Source organism: Triplophysa rosa, linkage group LG12, assembly GCF_024868665.1.
Source record: "Triplophysa rosa linkage group LG12, Trosa_1v2, whole genome shotgun sequence".
NCBI classification, from domain to species: domain Eukaryota; kingdom Metazoa; phylum Chordata; class Actinopteri; order Cypriniformes; family Nemacheilidae; genus Triplophysa; species Triplophysa rosa.
The window spans coordinates 13,259,326-13,282,369 of NC_079901.1; the positions used below are offsets into that span (position 1 = coordinate 13,259,326).

The window sequence follows — 23,044 nt, forward strand, 5'->3', positions numbered from 1 at the left end:
TAGATTGAATAAACTTAATAGGAAAACTTAATAGAAAATCTATTTTATAGAATGATTGGTATCATCGATGGTACTTGGTGTCATATTTAAAAGAACATAAGTGGAATTTACAACCAATTGCTTATAAATATTTTCACAGTTAAATCCATAAATATGAATGCAAAATAAATAATTTACAGTGCATAGAAGTAAAATGGCTCACAAATGCTATTTTATATAGACTTCAAACTGTTTATTTCTCATGACTGTGTGGTGGTCCACTCTATGGCTCAGCTAGCTGATCAAGAACATCGCTCCACATGCTTGCAAGACAACCTCATGCCAACATGTCAACAGTTCTGGATCACCCCTGGGCAAAAACAGCAGGAAAGGTACTGAGAGAAACATAAGGGAGGGCTTGCAGCATACTGATGTGTTTTCAGTAGCGGGGACACACTATATACAATCACGGTAGCAAACTAGACAGACTTTAGGACCCTGCGATGATGTGATGCCCGAAGAGATTGGGGGAGTGGGGGCTGGATGAGACAGTGGAGGAGGAACAGAGATGTGAAGAGAGAAGAGGAGCAGGAGAGTCAGAAGCCACTTCTACTGCTGTTTGAAAGTCTTGCCACAGGGACTTAGAAGAGCATTGGTGGTATAAATATCCAGAATAAACAGGATTAAAAGATCAACTGACTCCATCTGAGTGAGTGTGAAGTGGGAGAGAATAAAGTGCAGGCATCAGGAGTACTGAACTTGGGAGGCAAGAAGCATCACTTCTTATATGCTTAACCTCACACACAACCAGCTTCATTTTAGCTACTCATTAACTCGCAACATCCATCTAAACCCGTTTTACAGCGGTGTGGAAGATATGTGTTGGTGCAGAATTGCTGAATGTGTTGGACTGCTGTAATCATCTGTTTTGTGGAGTTCAGCAGTGCTGGGAGACACTTGACACATACACGCACCCACACACTCCACGGACATCATCACAGAGTTCAGCATCAGAGGTAGGTTCTGCTCTGCTCTTTTCTGCTCTCATCTTTTAACTTTTTTATTTGGTTGTTCACAATATAAAGTGCACTTCAGAACAGTATAATTCTAAAATGTATTGTCATGCACGGGCATCTCTTTTTTCGCAATTGTGCTTAAACTACCAGCTGTTTACTGTTCTGTGCATTGGTTTATTTTGATTATTACTTCATTTCGTTTGAATAAATTCAAGATATATTGTTTATTTTTCTCTGGGTGTAACTGTAACTGTAATCTGTATCCCCTGTGCCCGGATATGTAATATTTCACATCACATCTAGAATGAACAGATGTGTGGGACATTTTTCAATTTTGCTGCGCTGTCATTCAGACCTCTGACCTCTCCGCATTCTGCCCAGAACGCACAAAACTAAATTTTAAACAATCCTTTTTGATTTCCACAGACAGTGGATGGTTGTGTTGAACACATTCAATCACAAATCATGATAACGGCTCACTCCGCCAGCTCAACTCTCCTGTGCCTTTTACTTGTACTGAATGTTATGCTATTTCTGGCAATCACAACACGCAACCCATTATTATTGTGTCATAATATTCGGGGACACGAGGATGCTGTTGCTCAGCAGTAAATGGGCTCGCTTTGGCAAGGATGCACTTTCTGCTATTGTTAGTTGAACTGCACCAGCTTCCATTAGGGAGAGAGATTTCTATTGTTAGTGACTGTGTCTGCAGTCCACCGTTGCCTCGCTAGTGATCGATGTAGATTGTGTGCTGCCAAGTAACTGCAAAAATTTATGACTACTCGCTTATATTCATGCACTAAGAATATTTACTTAAAGTAAACAAAATTCAAGTATACACTTGTGACACCCTTCTTTCTGTTTTTCTATCGTGTTGACGTCTGGTATAGTTTCTGTACTTTTCCCCAGAACATATAACTCTCAGACAAACCTTTTTGCATTTTTACATTTATATTAAATTGTCCTTTATATTATTTAATATGCTTATCAAGTCATTTTCAGCATGCAGTAAGGACTATTTCCCACATTTTGTTGACACACACAGAGGTTGTTTCACAATATTGGTGAGGATCATATCATTACCATTTCCTTAAAAAAAAACAGCTGAATGGAAAAATTGTGAAAATATTCCTTTTAAATATAAAGTATATCTTCGATTCACACCTGCAGATTTGAAGTTTGTCTTCTTTGAATTTAGCCAATGATCAATCTGTGATGTTTTGATCCTCTGTTGGTCACTCGTCTTGTGATGTAAATTTTTATGTCAGAGTTCACCAAACTTGAACTTTTCTACACAGCGGAATGTAAAACATTGATGAGTAGTTGACAAATAAATCACACATGTGCCCTGTGTTGTGAAATAGCAAATTCACTAACAATGAAGATACATTTCTCTTATGCTATTTTATTTTATAAATATAAATACTATAAAAATTATAGATTATTAATAGTTTGTTTTCAAAAAAATTTCTGTCACACTATAGAACACATGGTATGGTTTATTTGTCAAGTACCCATTTACAGTTATTGCATTTGTATCAGTATGAAATGAAATCAATGGAGTGAAAATTATAATGTGATCTCCCCATAACCCTCACGCAGACCTGTAGACATTCAGTACAGTACAACACAATCCTTGTTTTTATTATTCCATTATTATTATTATTATTTTGTTTTTATAGGACCACCTATAGTCAATTTTGACATTACTTACTAAATTTATGAAGAAATGTAAAATATTTTCCCCATAAATGTGGTCGTTTTAAATTGAATGTTTTTATAAAATCTCTATAAATCACACTTTCAGATTACAAATAGAAAGAAGATTTTTATTTTAAGACAGGTGGTCTTGTACAATATTCATTTTAATATTCCCCACCCCCATAAAGGAAACTGAATCTCACAACCAATCTAACCTGTCCGGAGGACACACACACACAAACGCACACTCTTCTTGTTTATCAACGCTGTGCTGTCACATGCAGCAGCGTGCCGCTATATTCTCCTTCGTGCTGCCCACTGTCGAGATAACCTTTTACTTAGCGTGAGTAATAAACAATTAGGTGGTGATTATGTCAAACATGTGATAGGAGTTCTCATTTGATTAAATGTGTACTCAGTGATGCTGAGCATCTGTGCCATCGCAAAGTCCCAGACCTTGTCAGAGTTTTGTCTGCTCTAGCGATGTTACTGTTAGAGACTGGCTCTTATATTGTTATTGTGAAATATTTCACGTGATGCATGTCAGTGGGACAGGTTTGTGTGTTTGTGTGAGCTCTGGTAATGGTCTCTCTGCATGACTGTGATGAAGGAGGAGAGGACCACGAAAGGATTTCAGAAGAAATGAACCAGGTGAAGCAAGGCGTTGCTGTACATGTTCGTGTTTTAAATAGCTTGTTAAAAGCCTCAAATGCGCACCAAACTTACAAGTACTAGCATCAATATAAACAACAAAAATAAAATAATGTCATCTATTGCTTATAACTATAGAGTATGAGCAATAAGCATGTAGGCTTGTTATGTTCTTTGATGCGCCATCGTAAGCCGGTTAATTTAAAATATGCCCTTTGGCAGTTGACACTGCTTGTAGTACATGCATCTTGTGTTGTATGTGCCATATGTGCAATATACCATTTCCGATTTATCGTATTTTTGCTCCCTGTGCGCAGCACAGCGATCGTGTTCTGTAGCTTGCACAGTTAACAGCCCTGACATGAGGTGAAAAGATCCAATTCAGACTAAATGAGAATGAAATGGAGAACTGAGGCAATTTCACGAGAACAGAAAGTGAACAACAACTGCTGCACTGTTCACGGTCATGAATCAGGTTCATGGACCTCTTGTCTTTGAAACTACACACTGCTTACTGCAAGACTAGATGTGTGCACAGTGATCTCAGAAACACTGGCACTGCCAGCCATCATCTACTATGTGATTGTCCTGTATTCAAGGACATGTTAAAAATGTTATATTAGAATGGAAAGCAAAATGCAAAGATGGATATGAAACAAACAACTTTTTAAAGCTCTTGAAATTCAAAATGTGGGTCTGTCTGTTTTGAAATATGGTAACACTTACAATAATGTTCATTTGAGTATGATTAACTCATTAGTTAACATGAACTTTTATTATTCATCTCATTTATTGTTAATTTCAACATTTACTCATGCATTTTAAATAAAGTTATATTAATATTAACATTATTTAATTAAAAAAATGAATGCGCAAATAATAAACAATCAAATTTATTGTAAGGTGTTAACTGAAATGTACAATCACAATTCTCATATCATTTGCCTGGGCAGAAGCTAAAATTGACTTGTGATGCAATGAGATAAAAAAAGAAAGTGATTGTATCTTTATTTTTTCACACAAACACACAAACTGCCCCTGCATGGTATTTTAATTTTATTTACAATGTGGCTAATTGTGACTTGCTATAATTACTTTTCTTAATGGCATACAGTGTGTGGTAAATGAAGATCTCTTATAGAAAGAGACTTGTTTTTCCTCTCATGAACTTGGCAACCCTACCAGCAAGCGAAAATAGACTAAAACAAAAGAAGTGCAACGCAGTACAAAAATACTGCAGTTGGATCAAAGATAACCATTTGCATGGTTTCCTCCACTCTCTTTTTTTATCGTCACCAATATAGATCTGTCAAACCCTGAAGCCCTTTTCAGTACCTATTGGTCCTAGAAGAATAATGAGATGTCCTATTATAAACAGATTACATATAATGAGGGAAAAGTCACACAGTGTTCATGCACACAGACGAATAAGACAAGTTTTGTCTGTAGAGGGTCTGTATGTTCCCGTCTGTCTGTCCCTCTCAGGCACAGCTGGTGTGGGGCACAATGAGGCCTGAGGGATGAGGGAAATCACCCAGCTAAGATATGTGCAAATGGCTCTTCTGAAACAGTGACTGCACTCGCCAACTCAAGGGAGAGAGAGAGAGAGAGAGAGAGAGAGAGAGAGAGAGAGAGAGAGAGAGAGAGAGAGAGAGAGACTGTACAGATAAAGCATGCTATTACTATTTTATGAACACCATAGTGATACCGTGATTTTTGAACGTAGGCCTATGAAAGGTGTCCAAAAGTCTGAAAGCAATAGTGAAAATGATTCCATCTCGCAAGTACAATTTAATTCAAGTGCATATTATTCATAGTGGATTCCATCTATACTGTAAATATCACCACTGTACCACAACCAACATTTTTCCAACCTGGCTTACAGCAAGCATGAGATAAAGACAAAGAGAGAACGAAAAAAGGTTAATGGACTTGAATGATAAATGAGCTTATTTCCAAACCCTCCCCCACCCACCTCCCGCACAAACCCCTTCAGTGAAGCTGAATTCCTTTTTCCATCACGATGTCATTTAGAGAGAATTATGTATCCTTCCATCCCGATTCTAATGTGACACTGCTGGGCTCAAGGAAATGTTGTGCTTGAATTATCAAGACTCACTTACATAAGCAGAGCAGAGACGTACAGCACGGAAATGGCACTTGAAACTTTGCCTCATTAATCTTAGCCAGCAAAGTCAATCGGTTTTCATATAGACCCATTCCAACAGAGTGACTTCATTTCTGCCCTGTTTAGCAACATGCACCCGTTTTCCATTCTACTTCATTTCAATCATGTGTGGCCGCACTCTGAGAGTGCTTTCTGCAGGCTGCTATTGACTTTCCTCTCATCACGCCTCTTCTGTGCTATCAGTGAATATTTCCATCATACATGAGCGTGTTTGTTAGTACTTCAGCTGCGTCCTCCTACTGCCACTTACAGAGAGTCATCTGTGTTCTCTAATGATGTGTTTGTATAAAAACGTAAAACAAACATCCCCCTAAAATCAGACGTCCTGACTGAGCATTTACATTTGCTATAGTGTTAAACATAATATAAAACAATACAGAAAATATAGCAAGGTTATTATATTTGTAAATTCATTCATGTAAAATACATTCTCCTTTCCTAGTTTTATATGACGAGAACATATATGCAAATAATTTGTAGGTTGACTGCGCCAAAAATTATAACGGAGTGTCTATTTACACCGAGTACAAATAGCCCGCCTTGTTGGCACAGACTATTTGCACTAGCTCCGCCCACCAATGCGTGATTGGAATAGACAAAGTGTAAGAACAATGCCATTTCATATAGTGAGTCCAATGGCGCAAGGTGTAAAGTCTGTAAAGCTTGGGACGGGAGACCAGGTTTCTAATCCCCCTCTCGCTGAATACACTTTAAACCTTTTCAGATCGTAAAGGTATTTGTTTTCAATAAAATGGATTCAAGACTTAAAATTCATTTTTATTCATAAAGTTTAGGTTTAGGGTAAGGTTAGGGGTAGGGTTGTAATTTCTCAATAAGTTGCCATAATTTTTATAAATATAATCATTTACACTCTGTTATTATTGTACAAGGTTTAATGCACAACAACACTGAGGTGCAAATAGTAACGTTATCTACCACTATTTATAAGTAAATAGCATCTAACTACTACTTCTACTTAATCCAAAGAAAATACAGCTATTTTTGGTTAGTGTAAATAGCATATCGCTAAGATACATAGATACATACACAGATACATATCTGCTATTTTCACTTAGTGTTAACAGAACCTACTACTATTTAAACTTAGTGTAAATAGCATCTACCAAATAGCCGCTGCCAAATTATAAACAGTATGAATGTGTGACATAGTCAAACGACTGTTTGTTTGTCTGAGCATCCCAACCGGTCTATGGTGTGAGGTTGGGGACTATAAGCAATATTACTGTAAGCAATATTCGCTTTATAAATCACAGATCACCTGCAACTGTGCATACGTGAATCAGCTTCATATCCAGCCCTGTACACGCCCATTTTTACCCATAAGTGCAAAGCACCTCATGAATGCTGATTCATATATTAATAAGCCTGGCATCCAATCCGCTTGTTAAGCCTGACGTCACGCACCATAATGGACGTATACCGTTCCCCGTTCCATCCGCTATCAGATGCCATAGAAAAATAACAAAAAATTATATAAAACTGCCGAAAACCCCCGATCCCATCCTTTATCTCCGCAACGAAATCACAAATGGCCAAACATAAGATTCACTACGATTTACAAATTGATAATTGTTATAATTATTAATAATAATTATTATAATTAGATTAAAGCCAAAGAAGGTCTCTGCAGCATTTATATGTTTACAGCATTTAGACTGATCATTAACACCTCATTAAAATCACCTCATTAATTAGCGGTGTCCTTCACCTGAGATCAAATTTGAAGACATAGTCCTAATTGTAAAAGACGAATGTTTCTTCATTCCGGTTTTGTTATGAACATAATTAGGACTGATAGCGAGAACATAAAGAGAAACGATTTGTGCGAGAGTTTAAAGGCTGAATTTTCAAACTTTGACATTCGATGATTATGCAAGGAAAATATATTTAGTATTTATTTACACTGTGTTCTGCAGTTATTATATTTGATGCTGTCCCTGTTCAGTCGGATCATCTCCTCCTCATGCGCTCATAGTGTGATGGTGAGACAGCGCTGATTAAATATTTAGATCGAATTTTTATTTAAGATTGAGTTGGATTTTACAAGAAGGTGCATTAAACAATCACTCAATACAAGCGCAAATAACTCTGCAGATTTAATCTTCGTGATAATGTGGATCTTTAACGGATATGAGGTCAAATTCAATGTGTGTGAGGCATTAATGTCTTAGTTTCTGCAATCTAAGTTCACTAACTCACCATTTGTGTCGCCCCTTGTCTCCAGAATGTGCGTACGCATGGGTCAGAATTTGCGTGCAGGTGCGCAAATTTTTCCGTCAAGTTTGTTTTAATAAATCCCATTTTTTGCGTGGGAAGTGGCGTACGCCTCTTTCAAGGCATGTTTTGTCATTCAATCACCCAAACCCATCAATGATTTGTACACAGGCTCTTCCAAAACTGTTGCAACAAAGATGGAAACAAAATTCTTTAATATGGTATTTTACTATGGTTTAGCATTAATATTTGTTTTCATTGGGATTACTGGAATAGCTAAATATTTATTCCAGGCGTCTCAATACATTTATCCATATAGTGTATTTATTGTGATATCAAGCTATTTGGCTTTGGCAGTCCATTTATAAAGAGAGCCTGAAATGGTCTGTTTCTACTGAACTGGGTAAAGCAATCAGATAAAAGACTTAGGTCAGTAAAGCGGTTAAAAAAGATAAAGTAGGAAACGCAGATAAGAGTTACAGAAAAAGAGCAGGGTGAGGTAAGGGGCTCTCTATAAAAGCGTTGGTGCTGATTTGCTGTGCTGTCCTTGTAGAGCTCTGTCCAACTGACCGGGTGTTTTATGTGTGTGGCAGAAATCAAGCAGGGAGGCAGACTCATGATGCAGATGACAGCATTTATTTTATAGTGACCAGTTGGGAGGGAGTTTGCAATAAAGCTGAGTGCGTCTCTCCTGGAAGCAAGCCATCATAGGGGGTGTGTGCTAGGGGGTGGAGTCGGAAAGGCTTAAAGGGATAGTTCACCCAAAAATATAACCTCTGTCATTTATTTACCCTCATGTCTCTGCTTTGATAATTGATAGACAATGCTCTGGTGTACAATGGTTAAAGAATGTTTTAACAATCTTTTTTTGAACAATTGTAATGGATAGTACGGAAACCGCTGTCACCGCGCTGCAACGGAAGAAAACGCATGCAGACCGAAATAACTCCAGCAAATTCAGAAAGCATCTTCATTAGTTTGGCGACACATGCCCTGCAAATTCTCGCAACACAAACAAATACAGAAACGCGCTGCAAGTACCACAAACGACAACGGAAGTGTTTCCGGGGGACTCAGAAAACTGATGCACCATGGTTGTGACGCGTGAACTAATGAAGAAGATCCCTATGATTTCTGAAGTCATATAGAGTTGTTAAAAAAATCTCGACTTGATATAAAGATATTTAAAGCAATCAAAATAAACACGATTGATCCTTTTTTTGTCAACCGGATTAAAAGAAAATGATTTAAAAGAATATGAAGAGTTTGGTTCCAAAATGAGATGTTTTTTATTGTTCATTCCAATTAATATCAATCAAACTGCAGTTGGTTGGTTTTGAAAAATATATATATACAGCTAACACAAAAAACCCAAATTAAAACATGATAACATAAAAAAATGATTTTTGAAAAATTGTAAAAACGGATTTATCTCATTTTGGAACCAAACTCTTCATATTTACTATGAATCTCTGAACTCATGAAGAAGAAGGCAAATGTGATTTTTTAGTAAATAACTTAAATTTCAGTCTTTTCTCATTACTTTTAACCTTAGCTGCAAGTACAGTAAATGATCAACTTTGAATTGCCGGGAGAACTATTCCTTTAAGATCAAAGGAATTATATTAGTATGGGTGTAGGTCGGTGTCTTTGAGCAATTTGCCAGCGTGCTGACAGCAGCCCTGCAGTAAAGTTGATGGGAGGGAGAACAGGTATCTGCTGCTAAATTATCACTCTGCCAATCTATCTGTGCCTGGCCACACAGGATGAGCAGAAAGACAAGACAGATGAAATGAAATGAAATGAAAAGGAAGAACAGTAAAGTATAAAAATGGACAGGAGAGCAGAGTGATATGATTTAGAGTAATACAGGCTACAGTTATTATGCCAAACCACAGGAATGCTTTACAAGCAAGCTACAGTAGTCCATAGATCTTCTATATGAGTACGGCAATGAACAGACTTACAAAATCAGATAAAATTCGATTTGGCTTCTATTTCATGCATCTAAGTGCACCATGGAACCTATTTCTTTCTTTATTGTGACATTTGGTGTGCTGCTGAAATCAAATGTACTGCTTTATGTTTGAAGCAATGTTGTGGAAAAAGCTGTGGTGAGAGAAAATGTAATCTATTGATAAAGTTTGAAGTGTGCTACGGGGTAAATCTCAGAAGTGACAGGAGATCAGACATAGATCTGTCTGATTTATGAGTTCTAGATTTAAAAGACTATAGCAAAAACGAAATGATGTAATGATGAATTGAATCTATTGTATCTTTCATCTCAATTTTTTAGTTTTACTTTCAAAACTCTGCAACCAAAATTTTATAGAACCCCGTGACAAAACCAGAAACACATGCCGTCCTGCACTGCGCAAACAGGGATTATTCATGCAAGTTCAAAGCCTTTTAAGAATTCATCTTATTTGCGCGCACACGCTCACTCTTTGGAGAGGGCAAACGATTGCCTCGAGGTAATTGTTAAGATCTAAATTAAATTGAAACTGTATTTTTTTCTAAAGCAGTGTTCTTGTATGTCATTAATATTAAGCTTGCAGAATCCTTTATCGAAGCAGTTTTACAGGCCATTAACAACTAGCTTCAAGGCTGTAACGTGCATACTTAAACCTAAATCCATTTACAAACTAAATTACAAAACATATTCATTTACAAAATAATCGGCTATGCCTCAGGTAAATCTCTCACAACCACGTAATGCCATTGACAGACATTATTTTCGGCACGCTAGACCGATGCAGACAGGCATGTAGAGAACTGATGGAGAACAGCACAAGGTTAGTAATGAGAGACAAACGTTCACCTGCTTCTTCCTGAAGCGGTCATCCTGGTTTTTCAGGGACTGACTGACAGAGAGACCCCTGGGAAATGTGACAGCACTTTCTTTCGGATTTTGATAGGACGGAGTTCTCTTACTGAGACTCGGCCCAAAAATGGCTTACTAAACAGAGGTCTACATCAAGAGTAAAGCTGAATCTGACGCTCAAGCAGGGTGAATGACATTTTATGCATAAACATCGTTCATTTGAAACTTAAAGCCATTCTGTCTGTTATGTTTTCATGATTGCTTTATTTATTCTGAGTGAATTTTAAAGTTAAAGGGATAGTTTACGCAAAAAGTACCATCCTGTCATTATTTATTCACCCTTATTTCGTTCTGTGGAATACAAAAGAAGATATTTTGAGAAATGTTTTGAGTGGTTTTGTGTCCATACAATGGAGGTCAATGCGGCTAATGTTGTTTTGGTTACCAGAGTCCTTCGAAAAAACATCTTCTTTTGTGTTCTGCAGAAGAAAGAAAGTCATACAGATTTGGTATGAAATGAGGGTGAGTAAATGATGACAGAATTTTCCTTTTTGGGTAACCAAATCTTCCAATTTGAATGAAAGAATCAAAGAAACAATAAAACACAAATGCAAAGTGCTCACTTCAAGAACTTTGTCCAGAGTCAGCAGCATTGTGATGTTCTCTAATGTAGAGTTGGCACACCCCTTAATAAAGAAGAGAAAAGCTAATGAATAAAGCATTAAGATGACTCACATTCTTAAGACAAATGAGACCATCTGACGGTATCAACATAAACAGAAGCTGGAGGGCATATCATAAGTGAATAACATTATCACATCATAAGGTCCATTTCGCACACTGAAGATCTCATATAACTGAGCTTCTTCGGGTGTTTTTTAGGTGAAGGCCACAGAGATTTATATAGAGAGCTATGAACTACATGACGTCTATCATGGGCCACAGGATCTGCCAGAGGGTGCATGTTGAAAAGAGCCTATTTCAGTGCCCATCTAACATTTTTTTAGGCAACTTGGGCCACTGGCATCTCGCTGCAGACCATATTTCCACATCAACAAGCCTTCTGGGTCTCTCGCTGACACGCTTTGCCTTTGAGACAGATGTGCTCCTGAAATAGGCCACTCAGAAAACTTCAAAAAAGATGTTGAATTGATGAGTGTCTGTTACTTGGACGTACTGCCCTGCCATTCAAGCTTCATAGAAGGGTAGCAGTTCATAGTTTATGAAGTGGATCACTCATGTGCTTTAAAGCTAAATGCTGACTTTGTTCTTTTCTTTTGGCAGCACTGTCCATGTGCCACGATGAAAGGTGAGAGGTGACAGAGAGACTTTGCGACTGTTCCAACGTGGGCCGGGTGGGAGAGCATGCTGCATTAAAAATACATCTCCCAAAAGAGTGTCTGGTCTCAACTAGCACACAGCAGACCCTGCCAACCTGCCAGAAATCAATACCTGAGCACTGAGCATTTCTTCATCAAGACATTTCTCTACGGCCAAACGGAATGAGATTCCTGAGCACTTGCTGAGCAGAAAGTACACTCTGGAGAATTTCTATTTTTGTGGACGTCAATTTCACAGCTTTGAAAACCAACTGGGGGACTACAAACAGAGTAAATCTATATACAGTATGTATATTTATATATTTCCCTCAAGAATAGTTGAATATCTGTAGTCCTGTAAACCTCCTGGCGATTGGTCTTCGAGGACGTTTTTAACACCAACATTTTCTTCAAAGATTTCAAAGACGTCTGTTTTGATCTGTCCAAATCCCAGCTATTTATATTTCAGTCAACTACTTATTTAGATAAAAGTCTCTCACTGCTGTTAAAATTCTGATAAAATAAGTTTAGCCCATTTGTCTGTATTGAGAATCACAGTGAAAACAGAAGGGAAGATTACAGATAAAATCCCTCAGCATTACACAAGCCGTCTTTCAGTCTGTTGCGAATCAAGGTATTCCATCATCTGAACTGACTTCCATCTTTTTCATACAAAGTGAAATGCATTAGCATATGTATGGGCTGAGATACATCCAATCATGTAAAATGTGCTACGCGGGCCTTGCATTCAGCCAACGAGCGAAGGAACAAATGGCATCTGACATGTGAATATGCAAGAGCTCTACGCATTTAAATCACAGACTAAAATAAGTCCTCACTCAACGCAACCTCAGATGAGAATTTGTCATAGCATGAGCTAGTCACCAAGATTTAGGCTTGTTGAACCAAATATTTAATATAAGATGATTTATTGCCAAGCCACTGCTTCTGTATAAGTGACGCATTCTTAAGAGTGAAACTGTCGTTCAATCCGTGGCAAAGACTCAGTTAATGTTGTCACCTCCAGACCTTAACATAGACCTCGCAAAATGGAGAGTCTAGATGAACTCGAACATCCACTATTGGCTGACAGCCCCAAGAGCCCAAGTGGAACAAGCAGTGGTGGTGGTCTGTTTAAAGGCATATTGGTGAGAAATGAGCAGGACAAAAGACTGCCCCCTCTGGACTGGAGGAATTATTGCAGTTCTACAGATATTCAACAACAGCAACTATTGGACCCATGTTCATTGACTAGCACTCTAGAGACACTTTACCCTCCAACCACCATTTGGGCGGCTGCTGACTCCTTGGGCATCCACAGTAAGGAGTATCTGGAAACCACATTTGTGGACATTTGTCCTGGTTCGCATTTGGAAAGGAAGTTACTGGCAGAGACTAGAGATGTCCACAGTGTCTCTTACAGCATGGAGGATGGGGATGACCTTTTACCAGACTTCGAGGTAAGGAGTTCTGTCGTGAAACAAATGTAGGGGAGACCAGGGCAGGTCACATGAGGTTAACTCTAAAATAATTTTTTATTTAAAGTTAATAAAACCATTAGTGGTGGTTTTCGAACAAATACTTTCTTAGAAAGAATATATTTAATTATTTAATCATTTTAACTTAATGTATAAAAATGTAAATATGTGTAAAAAAAATAATAATAATAACAACCACAATAATAATAATAAACAGTTTCAAATATTATTATTAAATATTATATCAAGTGATGTTAATAATCATATATAATAATAAATAATTATTCTTATGTTATTATTGTTTATAGTGTGTGTTTATAAATAAATAAACAAACTATTTTAAAGTATTTTTTTACAAGAAAATAATATTTTGCTTTTTCACTAATTGTTTTGTGCCTCATATTTATTTGAATTATTTCATTAAAAAATGTAATATTGTAAAATGTTCAGTGAACTTTCCAAAATAAACCCTGAAATATATTTATGTGAGTAAAAAGTGAACAGTCAACCCAGGTCTTATAGTAACAAATTTCAAGTTTCCTTATACTGTGGCTTCTTGCATGTGAACATCAAATCATCTAGCTGTTAAGCTTTGTACTGTATTCACTAATGTGCTGTATATTGCGGTTCAAATTTAGAATTCAAATTCAATACAGGCCGGGATTGACAAATGAGCTTTTAAATGAGAAAATCAAAAAGGCATGAATAGCAGGGAAGGGGGGTGGGATGTGTTGCACGGGCATTGGCCTTCAAACCAAACACAATTGTTGAAAGCTCTGCATCCACTGTTGTGTGAATAATAATGCCACTGTGTTGATGAGCCGCATACCAACCTCTATTTCATACACCATGTAAACAAGATCTAGTTTGGCAAATATTCAAATAACAGATTTATTTTTTTCCCTGCAATCATTAAGATTATCGCTCTAAAGACGGTATACCTGAATGTTTCTTTATGGTGAATCTAAAGCTGAAATACAAAGTATTACATCATTTAATGTCTGTGTGGGAATCTGACAGCATGCATGGTTCTTATTCACTTTGTGTCATTGCATGCTGTCAAAGAAGTGATTAAAAAAGCATACGGCTTAGCATTCTGCATTACAGCGCGAAACTCCTCAAAAGCAGCTTGTCACAAAGCAAACAGTTAAAAGCGCGTTTGAAGTTCTCTCTGTCAACACTGATTACACATGCTGTCATGCTATCACAGCTTTTTATCAGGCAGTCAAGTGTAAAACTGCTACTATTTAAATATTTAAAAACCTGCGGATAAAGAAGAGAGGCTACTGTGAGACCAGCAGGACCAGAGCATGTGACTGTGTTGTTTAATTAAAACCATCTCATCTGTGACACTTCAGTAAAACATCAGACTGTCTTCTATCTGACGTCATAGGTGCCTAAAATATGACTTAAACGGCTAACACTTTACGATAAGGTTGTATTTGTTAACAATTAGTTAATGCATTAACTAACAATATAACCACCGTATGTATCTTAGTTCATGTTAATTTCAGCATTTACGAATACATTTTTTAAAACCAAACATTGTAACTGTTAACATTAGTTATTGCACAGTGAAGAACCATAAACAATTGTACGGATTAGTAAATGCTTAGTAACTGTATTGCTTATTGTTAGGTCATATTAGTTTTGCATTTACTAATGTTAACAAATGCAAACTGATTAGTTTTATACCGGCTATTCTAACAAATATAAACAAGCTTTCTAGTGTTTACATAAAATTTAAAATGCCCTCTGAGAAAATGACAAGCTTGCATTTAAAGATAAAAAAATCATAAAAGATTTTAAAAGCATTGATAACGGAAAACAGTTCAGTGATTGAATACAAATTCTCTTCTCATGTCTTTGAATTATGTTTATACAGAAAGAAACCCTGCAGAGTTAAAAATACATTTGAAGGACATACATGTTGTTTTTAGGACTGAGTCAGAATTGTTATACGCAGTCCTAGGGAAAGAGACAGATTGGAAACACAACCTTTTTTTTGCAAAATTTGCCTGTAGGCAGCACAAGTGCTGAACATTTGCCATAACCTCATTCAGTCACATTATTTTACAGAAACAAGCAAAACAGATTACTACAGATACGTTTACACAGCACAGCAAAACAACTGCAAGTCATTGCCCTTGTACAACAAGATCACATGTACTTTTAATATTTAAAGAGCAGTTTATTTGAAAATCAGTCGTCCCACGGAGTCATATTTTGAGATAAAAGATATACGAAATGTTGTTCAATAGGCCTAAATACAAGGAACAATATTCTACGTTGGGCATTTTCATCGTTTGAAGCATTACATTTTTATTAAAACGAGAGATTACAGATCCTCCTGTTTAATGTTTGTGAACTGTGACCTACAGGACTCTTCCAGCGATGACTTCAGTGATACAGACAGTGAGAGCAACTTTCCCATCATGATCGCTCAAGATTACCTGGGCTTGGCTTTCTTCTCCATGTTGTGTTGTTTCTGGCCTCTGGGCATCGCTGCATTCTATCTTTCCCAAAAGGTAAATTTCTCATGGACATATCCAGCTCTTGTTGCACAAACTGTATACAATTACATCTGCTTGTCTAATCTGAGCGGACAAGCAAATACTGTAATTAAATGGACATGAAACATTCGTGAAATGAGAGAGACAATTATGAAGCCGGGTATGAAATCGTTTGTACCGGACAAGTTCCGTTATACAACAGTCAATATACAAAGATATTTGACAGCAGAATGTTGAAATTGAGCAGTTAAAGTACTCTGAAGAGCCGTATAATAAGTGTTTGATCTAGCACTCATGTAGCCATAAAGCATAGTTATGACGTGAATCGACAGTGAAATCTAAATCCTCCAATCAAATAGACAGCATGAATATTCCTTTACCCATGACCTCATATCGATTATGAAAATCAACAATTCTGATGTCATCTTGATCTTCAGTTATTACAAATATGGCAGATGGTATGTGGGAGAAAACTATTTGAATGTCATCTGATGGAGAGGACAAAAAAAACGAGGGGACCAACTCAACCCATTAATCACAGACTATAAAGTCTCACTGCAATACTGCTCTAAAGCCTAATAATAACTTGTCTTTCACATCCAGTACATGTTTTTAATGAGGATATCATCATATCAAAGTATTCCTTTACTTTTTTGAAGTGTAATAGCAATTATTGTTGACAAACCATTGTTAAATATGAGTTTTGCTAGAGGAATTATCATATTAATGTTGTTATTATATATGACCCACTTGGTTCTCACAGTCCAGAGGGCAGAAGGACTGAAACTGGTAGAGATTATCAGAAGAGCTCAAGGCAAGTGCTCTTTTGGGAAGTGAGTGTGGACATTATGGAATTACACCTGAGGCTTTAGGCAGGATTACACTGAGATTTGCTGGATTATGCCACCAAAGGACCAACATGGCAGACATCAGAATAATACAAGTCAGTCCACTGTTCTGTGTGAGGTTCAGTGAGGCGAGTAGGTGTTGAGGTTAAATGGGGCAACAGACGTAAAGAAAATGTTTAATTTGAGTTTCGGGGTCGGTAACCAACTCAAAGCAATGTTTAGTAATCGTGCAATGAATTGTAAACAACACGTCAATGCTGGGCGTCCATAGCAGAGGGCCACATGAATGTGGGTAGCCTACAGTAGTCTACAGACAAAGCTCTGATCAATAGACTTAATTCAGGTTTTAATTTGTGTCATAATGAGGTGATTGATTTTCACTAGATTGTGAGGTGTTGTCTAAAATGAGGGGATCAAAGGAAAAAAAATAATGAAAGAGGGTTTATGCCTGACTGAAAAACACACACCTTTGACTAATACTAGATAACACTGTTGAAAAAACAGCATAAATGCTGGTTAGGTATGTTTTGAAGCATGGTAGCTGGTGTGTGCTGGTTTAAGATGTTCATGTGCTGGTCCTGAGCTGATCATGTGCTGGTTTAAGATAGTCCTAAACAAGCTCAGGACCAAATTAAACCAGCACATGACCAGTTTAGGACCAGCAAATGCCCATCTTAAACCAGCTACCATGCTTCAAAACCTATAAATGACCAGCATATGCAGATTTTTTCTAACAGGGAAGCTATAGATGTTCACACACAACAAACAACCTGTTGCAATAATTCACAAGCAAGTGAAAACATTTCGATTTGGCTTTGTTAAAATTAAGGCTGTCAAATGATTAATCGCATCCAGAATAAAAGTTTGTGTTTACATAATATATATATATATCTGTGTACTGTGCATAATAATTTTGTAGTTATTAACACATACACATGCATATATTTAAGGAAAATCTAAAAATTAATAAGCATTTATATATCATTTCAATTATTAGTAAATATAAATAAATACATGTAAATATTTCCTAAATATGTATTCATGTGTATGTGTTTGTATTTATAAATACAAAATAAATATGCATAGTACATAGACATATATTATGTAAACACAAACTTTTATTCTGGATGCGATTAATCGTTTGACAGCCCTAGTTAAAATATATATTAACAACTAAAAATTGTAAATGTTTTTAATGAGTAAAAATCAAAATGTGTATGAATTAAAAGAATACGATTTAGAATATAGGCCTTACAGATGGGACTGTGGGGGTTCATAAGACAATAGAATAAAAAAATCACTGAGCTCGAGAGAGCAGAGGGGATGTCCATCACCTACAGTCATTGTACACTTTTCTCTCTCCTCTCCAGACAAACAAAGCGTCGGCGCAGGGAGACTTCCAGGGTGCCAGTGCCGCGTCTCGGCAGGCTCTGTGGCTCTCTATCCTCTCAATTGTTTTCGGCATCATCACTTACATTTGTGCTATCGCTGCCCTTATCTCCTATCTGTCTGGGAAACCACCTTAAAGACAAATGCATCATTATTCCCTCTCATTTACTGCAGCAACACACCTCCCTGGATCATAGTCACACAAACTACTGCTCTATACATGCATACAGTACACTCGCCTACACATGTTATAAATACTGTACAGGCATTCAACAGAGACCACATCTTATTTATTCTCTCTGCAAGTTCATGGCAGTCCAAACATTATTTACAACACAAGATGTACAGCAATAGAACAAGATGCAGCCCATAACAATGTGATTTGTATTGTAGTTTTGCTGAAAGCTTTGGGTCAAAACATACAATGTCATCGATAATCATTGTAACATGCACAGAAGAGAGATTAGTAATCTGTCTCTTCAGTTGTGTATGAGTAGGCAGGGTAGAGAGCAACTGAGGTTTGTTTGAAAAGATCATGACAAGGGCAGCAATATCTGGACATCACGACAGACTTGGCTGCAAAACACCAGGACAAGCCCTCCGAGACATATAACTTTGAGCGAACTGGGTCAGTTTCTACTGCAACTCTAAGACTGGTAACTAAACTACTCACCAAATCGAAGATAGCACAGCATATCAGAATTAATTTGATACTAAAAATGAGGTTGCAATACAGTTTATGCAAGGCCCGAAATTAACTTTTGTCAAATCTGAGTAAAAATATTCGATATTGATAATTTATACATACTACAAGTTAAAATTATAATGATAGTTTGATCCTTGCAAATAGAAGCAATTTAACGGATTTAAATCTAAGAAATGCAAAATGTAAAGAAAATATCATGTACGTCATAATTTTGTCTACAATTCCCAAAAGTCTACTTATACTTTTCACATTAAACCCAAAAACATGTAGGAACAAAAATCATGTGACTTCACGGTTGAGCTGTTTGTCCCAATATCCAAAGAAAAAGCTCAATGTAGCCAGTAATAATATTTAAAGAGTCTCTTTGGTCTCTCACCATTGTAACAAAAAGTTCGTTTTGGAAGCGGTATGTACATGAGAATTACAGATCTGTTTAAACACACACACAGGTGTATACGCAGTCATACGGCGATTACTGTTATGCATAACAGTTCATTGCAGTGCAGCTGTCACCATGAGTCATGACATTATAAAAACCTCTCCTGCAGAACTATATTTATAGCTTTATAAATGTAGACTCTCCATCTACCCATCATCTAACTAAACCAACTGGAGATATTAAACACCTCACGTGGCACAGCTAAAACAACTTTCAATTCTGTGCTAGTCACAATTTATATTCATACAGAACTACAAGGCATATTACTGGTATGTTTTGCAGATGTCATATTCCCTGGGGTGAAAGGATCAAGTAAATTAAAAACTAAAGCGTATGTGCTTACTCATACAGTCACTGAATTGAGCTGCATTTGTGTGATTGAGGGCGTGCGGTAGAGGTCATGAAATACACAAGGGAAAAGGGAATTCTGGGATACTGAAAGCTCTAAACTGACAACCAGAATGTTCATCATAACTTAATTCTACTAATACATAACCATTTTGCAGGATTAAAGTTTGCCTTGATAACCACTACCGAAACTGCTTTTATATTTACCAAACACATCAGTTTATTCATTTGATTTGTAAATAAATATTCACACAATAAACCTGTGTAAAATATTTAAAATATGATTCACTAAACTAAAAAACAGTATATTGCCATGGCAAACAAATAAATATCATATCAAGTCCCAGAATTTGGTTAAAACGCATTTTCGAGAAATATTCAAATGTCAACTGCATTACACTACAATCAGAAAACCACAGTATTTCATTGAAAGGTTGAAATGTGCCGTTCCAAAAAAGATTAAAACTACAAAACAGCAGTCAACGGTCTTGGCAGGTGTTCTCAGAGCTCCCTGCAGTTCAAAATTGGGTCATATCATAGTAGGAGATTGTGTTATTTCTACAAGCTGTCCCACCGTGCAGAGGAGAGCAGTAGCACATCCTCTCTGCTGAATTACTATGGCCTCTGTGAAATCAGAATTTAAGAGGAATCATCACAAACAGCCACACAGTGTACATGTGCTGCAGTTTATTCTCAGTAATACGGAAAAGATGATAAAGATGCCTCTGCCTTCCTTCCTCTACATTTTTCTTGTGTAAATGTGTATGTAAATTTTGCAGATTCCTGTTACGAACGAATAAACGCACTTGATTGAAGGTTTAATTTTGTTTTGCTTTCGAGAACATTTGCCGTTGCATTGTTGTTGTGTTTTGTGATGTGGAACAGTCTACACGCTTTAATGATACTCATTACAAGGCTCATCTCTAGAGGAAAGAAATGGAAGATCAAGCACAACTCCGCTGAACAGCAATTAATGGTAATACGTGTTAATGTACTATGTCATTTTCTCAAAGACCCAGCTTACGCAACCTAATAAAAATCCTACATCACTTCATTTCCATTTTTATAATGACGGTTCCCACAACAGTGTTTTAAACTCCTATCTTACTACACTACAAGCATGTGCTTTTATGTCACACAAATAACAGGAGCTTTATTATTCATATTCAACAACTCCCTCCTGTTATTCGGCCATTGAACAACTTGATGCCAGAATCCACAACATCTCATGTTCAACTTTTTGTTATCAGCAGGGCAAACAAATCACAGCTGTTGCACCGAACACAAATACTATGCGAATTAAAACAGCATGAGTTTCAAAATACATAGTAGTGATAAATGACTTGGAGTTAAGGACTCGCTCTGAGATTAAAAATAAAGCCTTGTGTGAGAAACCATGTGGGCAAGGTCATAACAAATACTGTTAAACCCATACATTATGCATTAGAAAAATTGATTGGAGCCACAAAAAGAAAATCACAAATACAAATTTCAGCATAATATAACTACACTGCAGCAAGTTGTAATAATAAGCAAAGGAATGACAATGCACACTCAAAGTAATAAGCATGTTTTATTTGATCTTTGAATACCGCCGTTTGACAGAATCTCTGTAAAACTGGAAGATCTGTTCAGAAGCTTTATGACTGATCGCTATGCACTGCTGCAGCTGTACAGAGAGAAAACAGAATGTTTGTGCAACATATATACAAGTAACAATGTTTCAATGCTATAAATAAATCATGAAGAAGAAAGAAACTCTTCAATTTAACCTACCTCTTTGACTGAAAATGAACCTTTAGTTGTTGACATCAAAACATTGTGTTCGACGCTATCAATAGCAAACGTAAACAAAGCTCGACTTTCCTGAGGACACAAAACACTCAAAATAAAAACCAAGGTCACAAACTGTATGGTTTGTGCTAGTTGTAAGTGGGAACGGGAAGTGTGGTGTACCTTCTCCTGTCGAGTCGTTGGATCTGTGATTATCTGACCCTCTTTGGTAATGGCACAGGTCACGCCACAAAAAAGGTAGCTCATGGGCAGCCCGGCATCCATCAGAGCCATACAAGCAGCATTCAGACAGCACGATAACAGCTAAGTGTTTGATAAGGACACATATTACCAAGGACAAGCAGGAAACTGGAAAGTGGTAACCTTAAATTCAACTTTGTGTGACTAGATAAATATATTATGAACACACAGATGAATTTATTACTGGACAAAATACACATTTTCAAAATGTTTTTTTTTTGCTGGTGGTCAGGATACAGAACCATCATCATGGATGACCTGCAGGATCAGAGTGAGAGAAGACCGGGGATGAAGAGTCAACAGAAGAGCTGCCTCACAAGTCTCTCGTACACACTGTTCTCTAGCACGCTCTCGAACACCTAACACAACAAGAGTTTAAGATCATGGGAAAAACAACCTGCACCTGTCTGCCATCTGATGGTAAGAACTGGAGAATACAAGTCTAATATGAAGGACACTGCTTCAAGTGCATTTGGCTGCTTATAAATGAGGTGTTTACAAAAAGTAATTGCTAAAATTCAATTCAATTCTTCTTAACAACACCTGACGTGATCATTAATCACTTTAACAGTCTGGGCAGTTATTCATTTTTCACATCTGTTTTAACAATTTACTGGTAAACGAACCACTAATTTCTGTTGTTTTAAAGAAAGTGGCTGAAATGTACAGTTTTAACACATTTTAAAGGGCTTAACTTGGATGTCAGGGCACCACTAGGAAAACGTGCAACAAGTTTTTTTACTTAATGAGATCATACACAGACGCTAAAATTATTCAGATTATGACTATCTACAGAACGACTTTGACATGATTCTGTAATTACATACTTGGAAGCCCTGTTTTAGGCTGGACAAGAACCTCCACTGTAGCACGGTCATAGATTTCCTTGCTCACTTTAACCTCAGCTGGTCCATAAACTCCCGCCAGGACACTTGTATCCCCTGGAAGTACATTTACAAGATCTATAAATTGATACAGCTTTCAATCCATCAATCAAATAGCTACATGTTGTCGCTCTACAGGCAGCCATTCTAGAACATTTTGAGATAAAGACACAACTCTCTAGAGTACCGATGCAGATAACAGTTAACGTTACCTTGAACAAAAGTGGACGATCCGTCAGGTCTGGACAATAAACTCTGCTCGTTTCCATATTCTCTTAAAACTGGACAACTCTTATCAAACTCCATGGTTGTAGCTCATGCACACACTTGTCGCATTCGAGACGCGTCATTGTTTTGGGCGCACCATTATGACGTAGACCTAGTTGTTTACGTTTGTTGAGGACATACGCCCTCTAGTGGTAATATTACGGCAAAACGCGTCACCGCACAAAAAGTGCACCTTATTCAAAACGATTTTAAGTCTCTGTT

General features: G+C 37.1%; 2 protein-coding genes across 2 annotated transcripts; one reads left to right on the forward strand and one right to left on the reverse strand.

The window, feature by feature from the left end:
* Positions 1–410: 410 nt before the first annotated feature.
* Positions 411–20,452, forward strand: tmem91 (transmembrane protein 91). Its single transcript, XM_057348645.1, has 4 exons — positions 411–995; positions 11,882–13,376; positions 15,776–15,922; positions 18,126–20,452. The coding sequence occupies exons 2-4, from the start codon at positions 12,966–12,968 to the stop codon at positions 18,279–18,281; spliced, it is 714 nt and encodes a 237-aa protein (XP_057204628.1). The 5' UTR covers positions 411–995; positions 11,882–12,965; the 3' UTR covers positions 18,282–20,452.
* Positions 20,453–21,175: 723 nt separating this feature from the next.
* On the reverse strand, positions 21,176–22,923 carry exosc5 (exosome component 5). Its single transcript, XM_057348646.1, has 6 exons — positions 22,768–22,923; positions 22,499–22,612; positions 21,909–22,030; positions 21,594–21,734; positions 21,414–21,503; positions 21,176–21,306 (listed from the first exon to the last, which is right to left on the reverse strand). The coding sequence occupies exons 1-6, from the start codon at positions 22,859–22,861 to the stop codon at positions 21,211–21,213; spliced, it is 657 nt and encodes a 218-aa protein (XP_057204629.1). The 5' UTR covers positions 22,862–22,923; the 3' UTR covers positions 21,176–21,210.
* Positions 22,924–23,044: the final 121 nt, after the last annotated feature.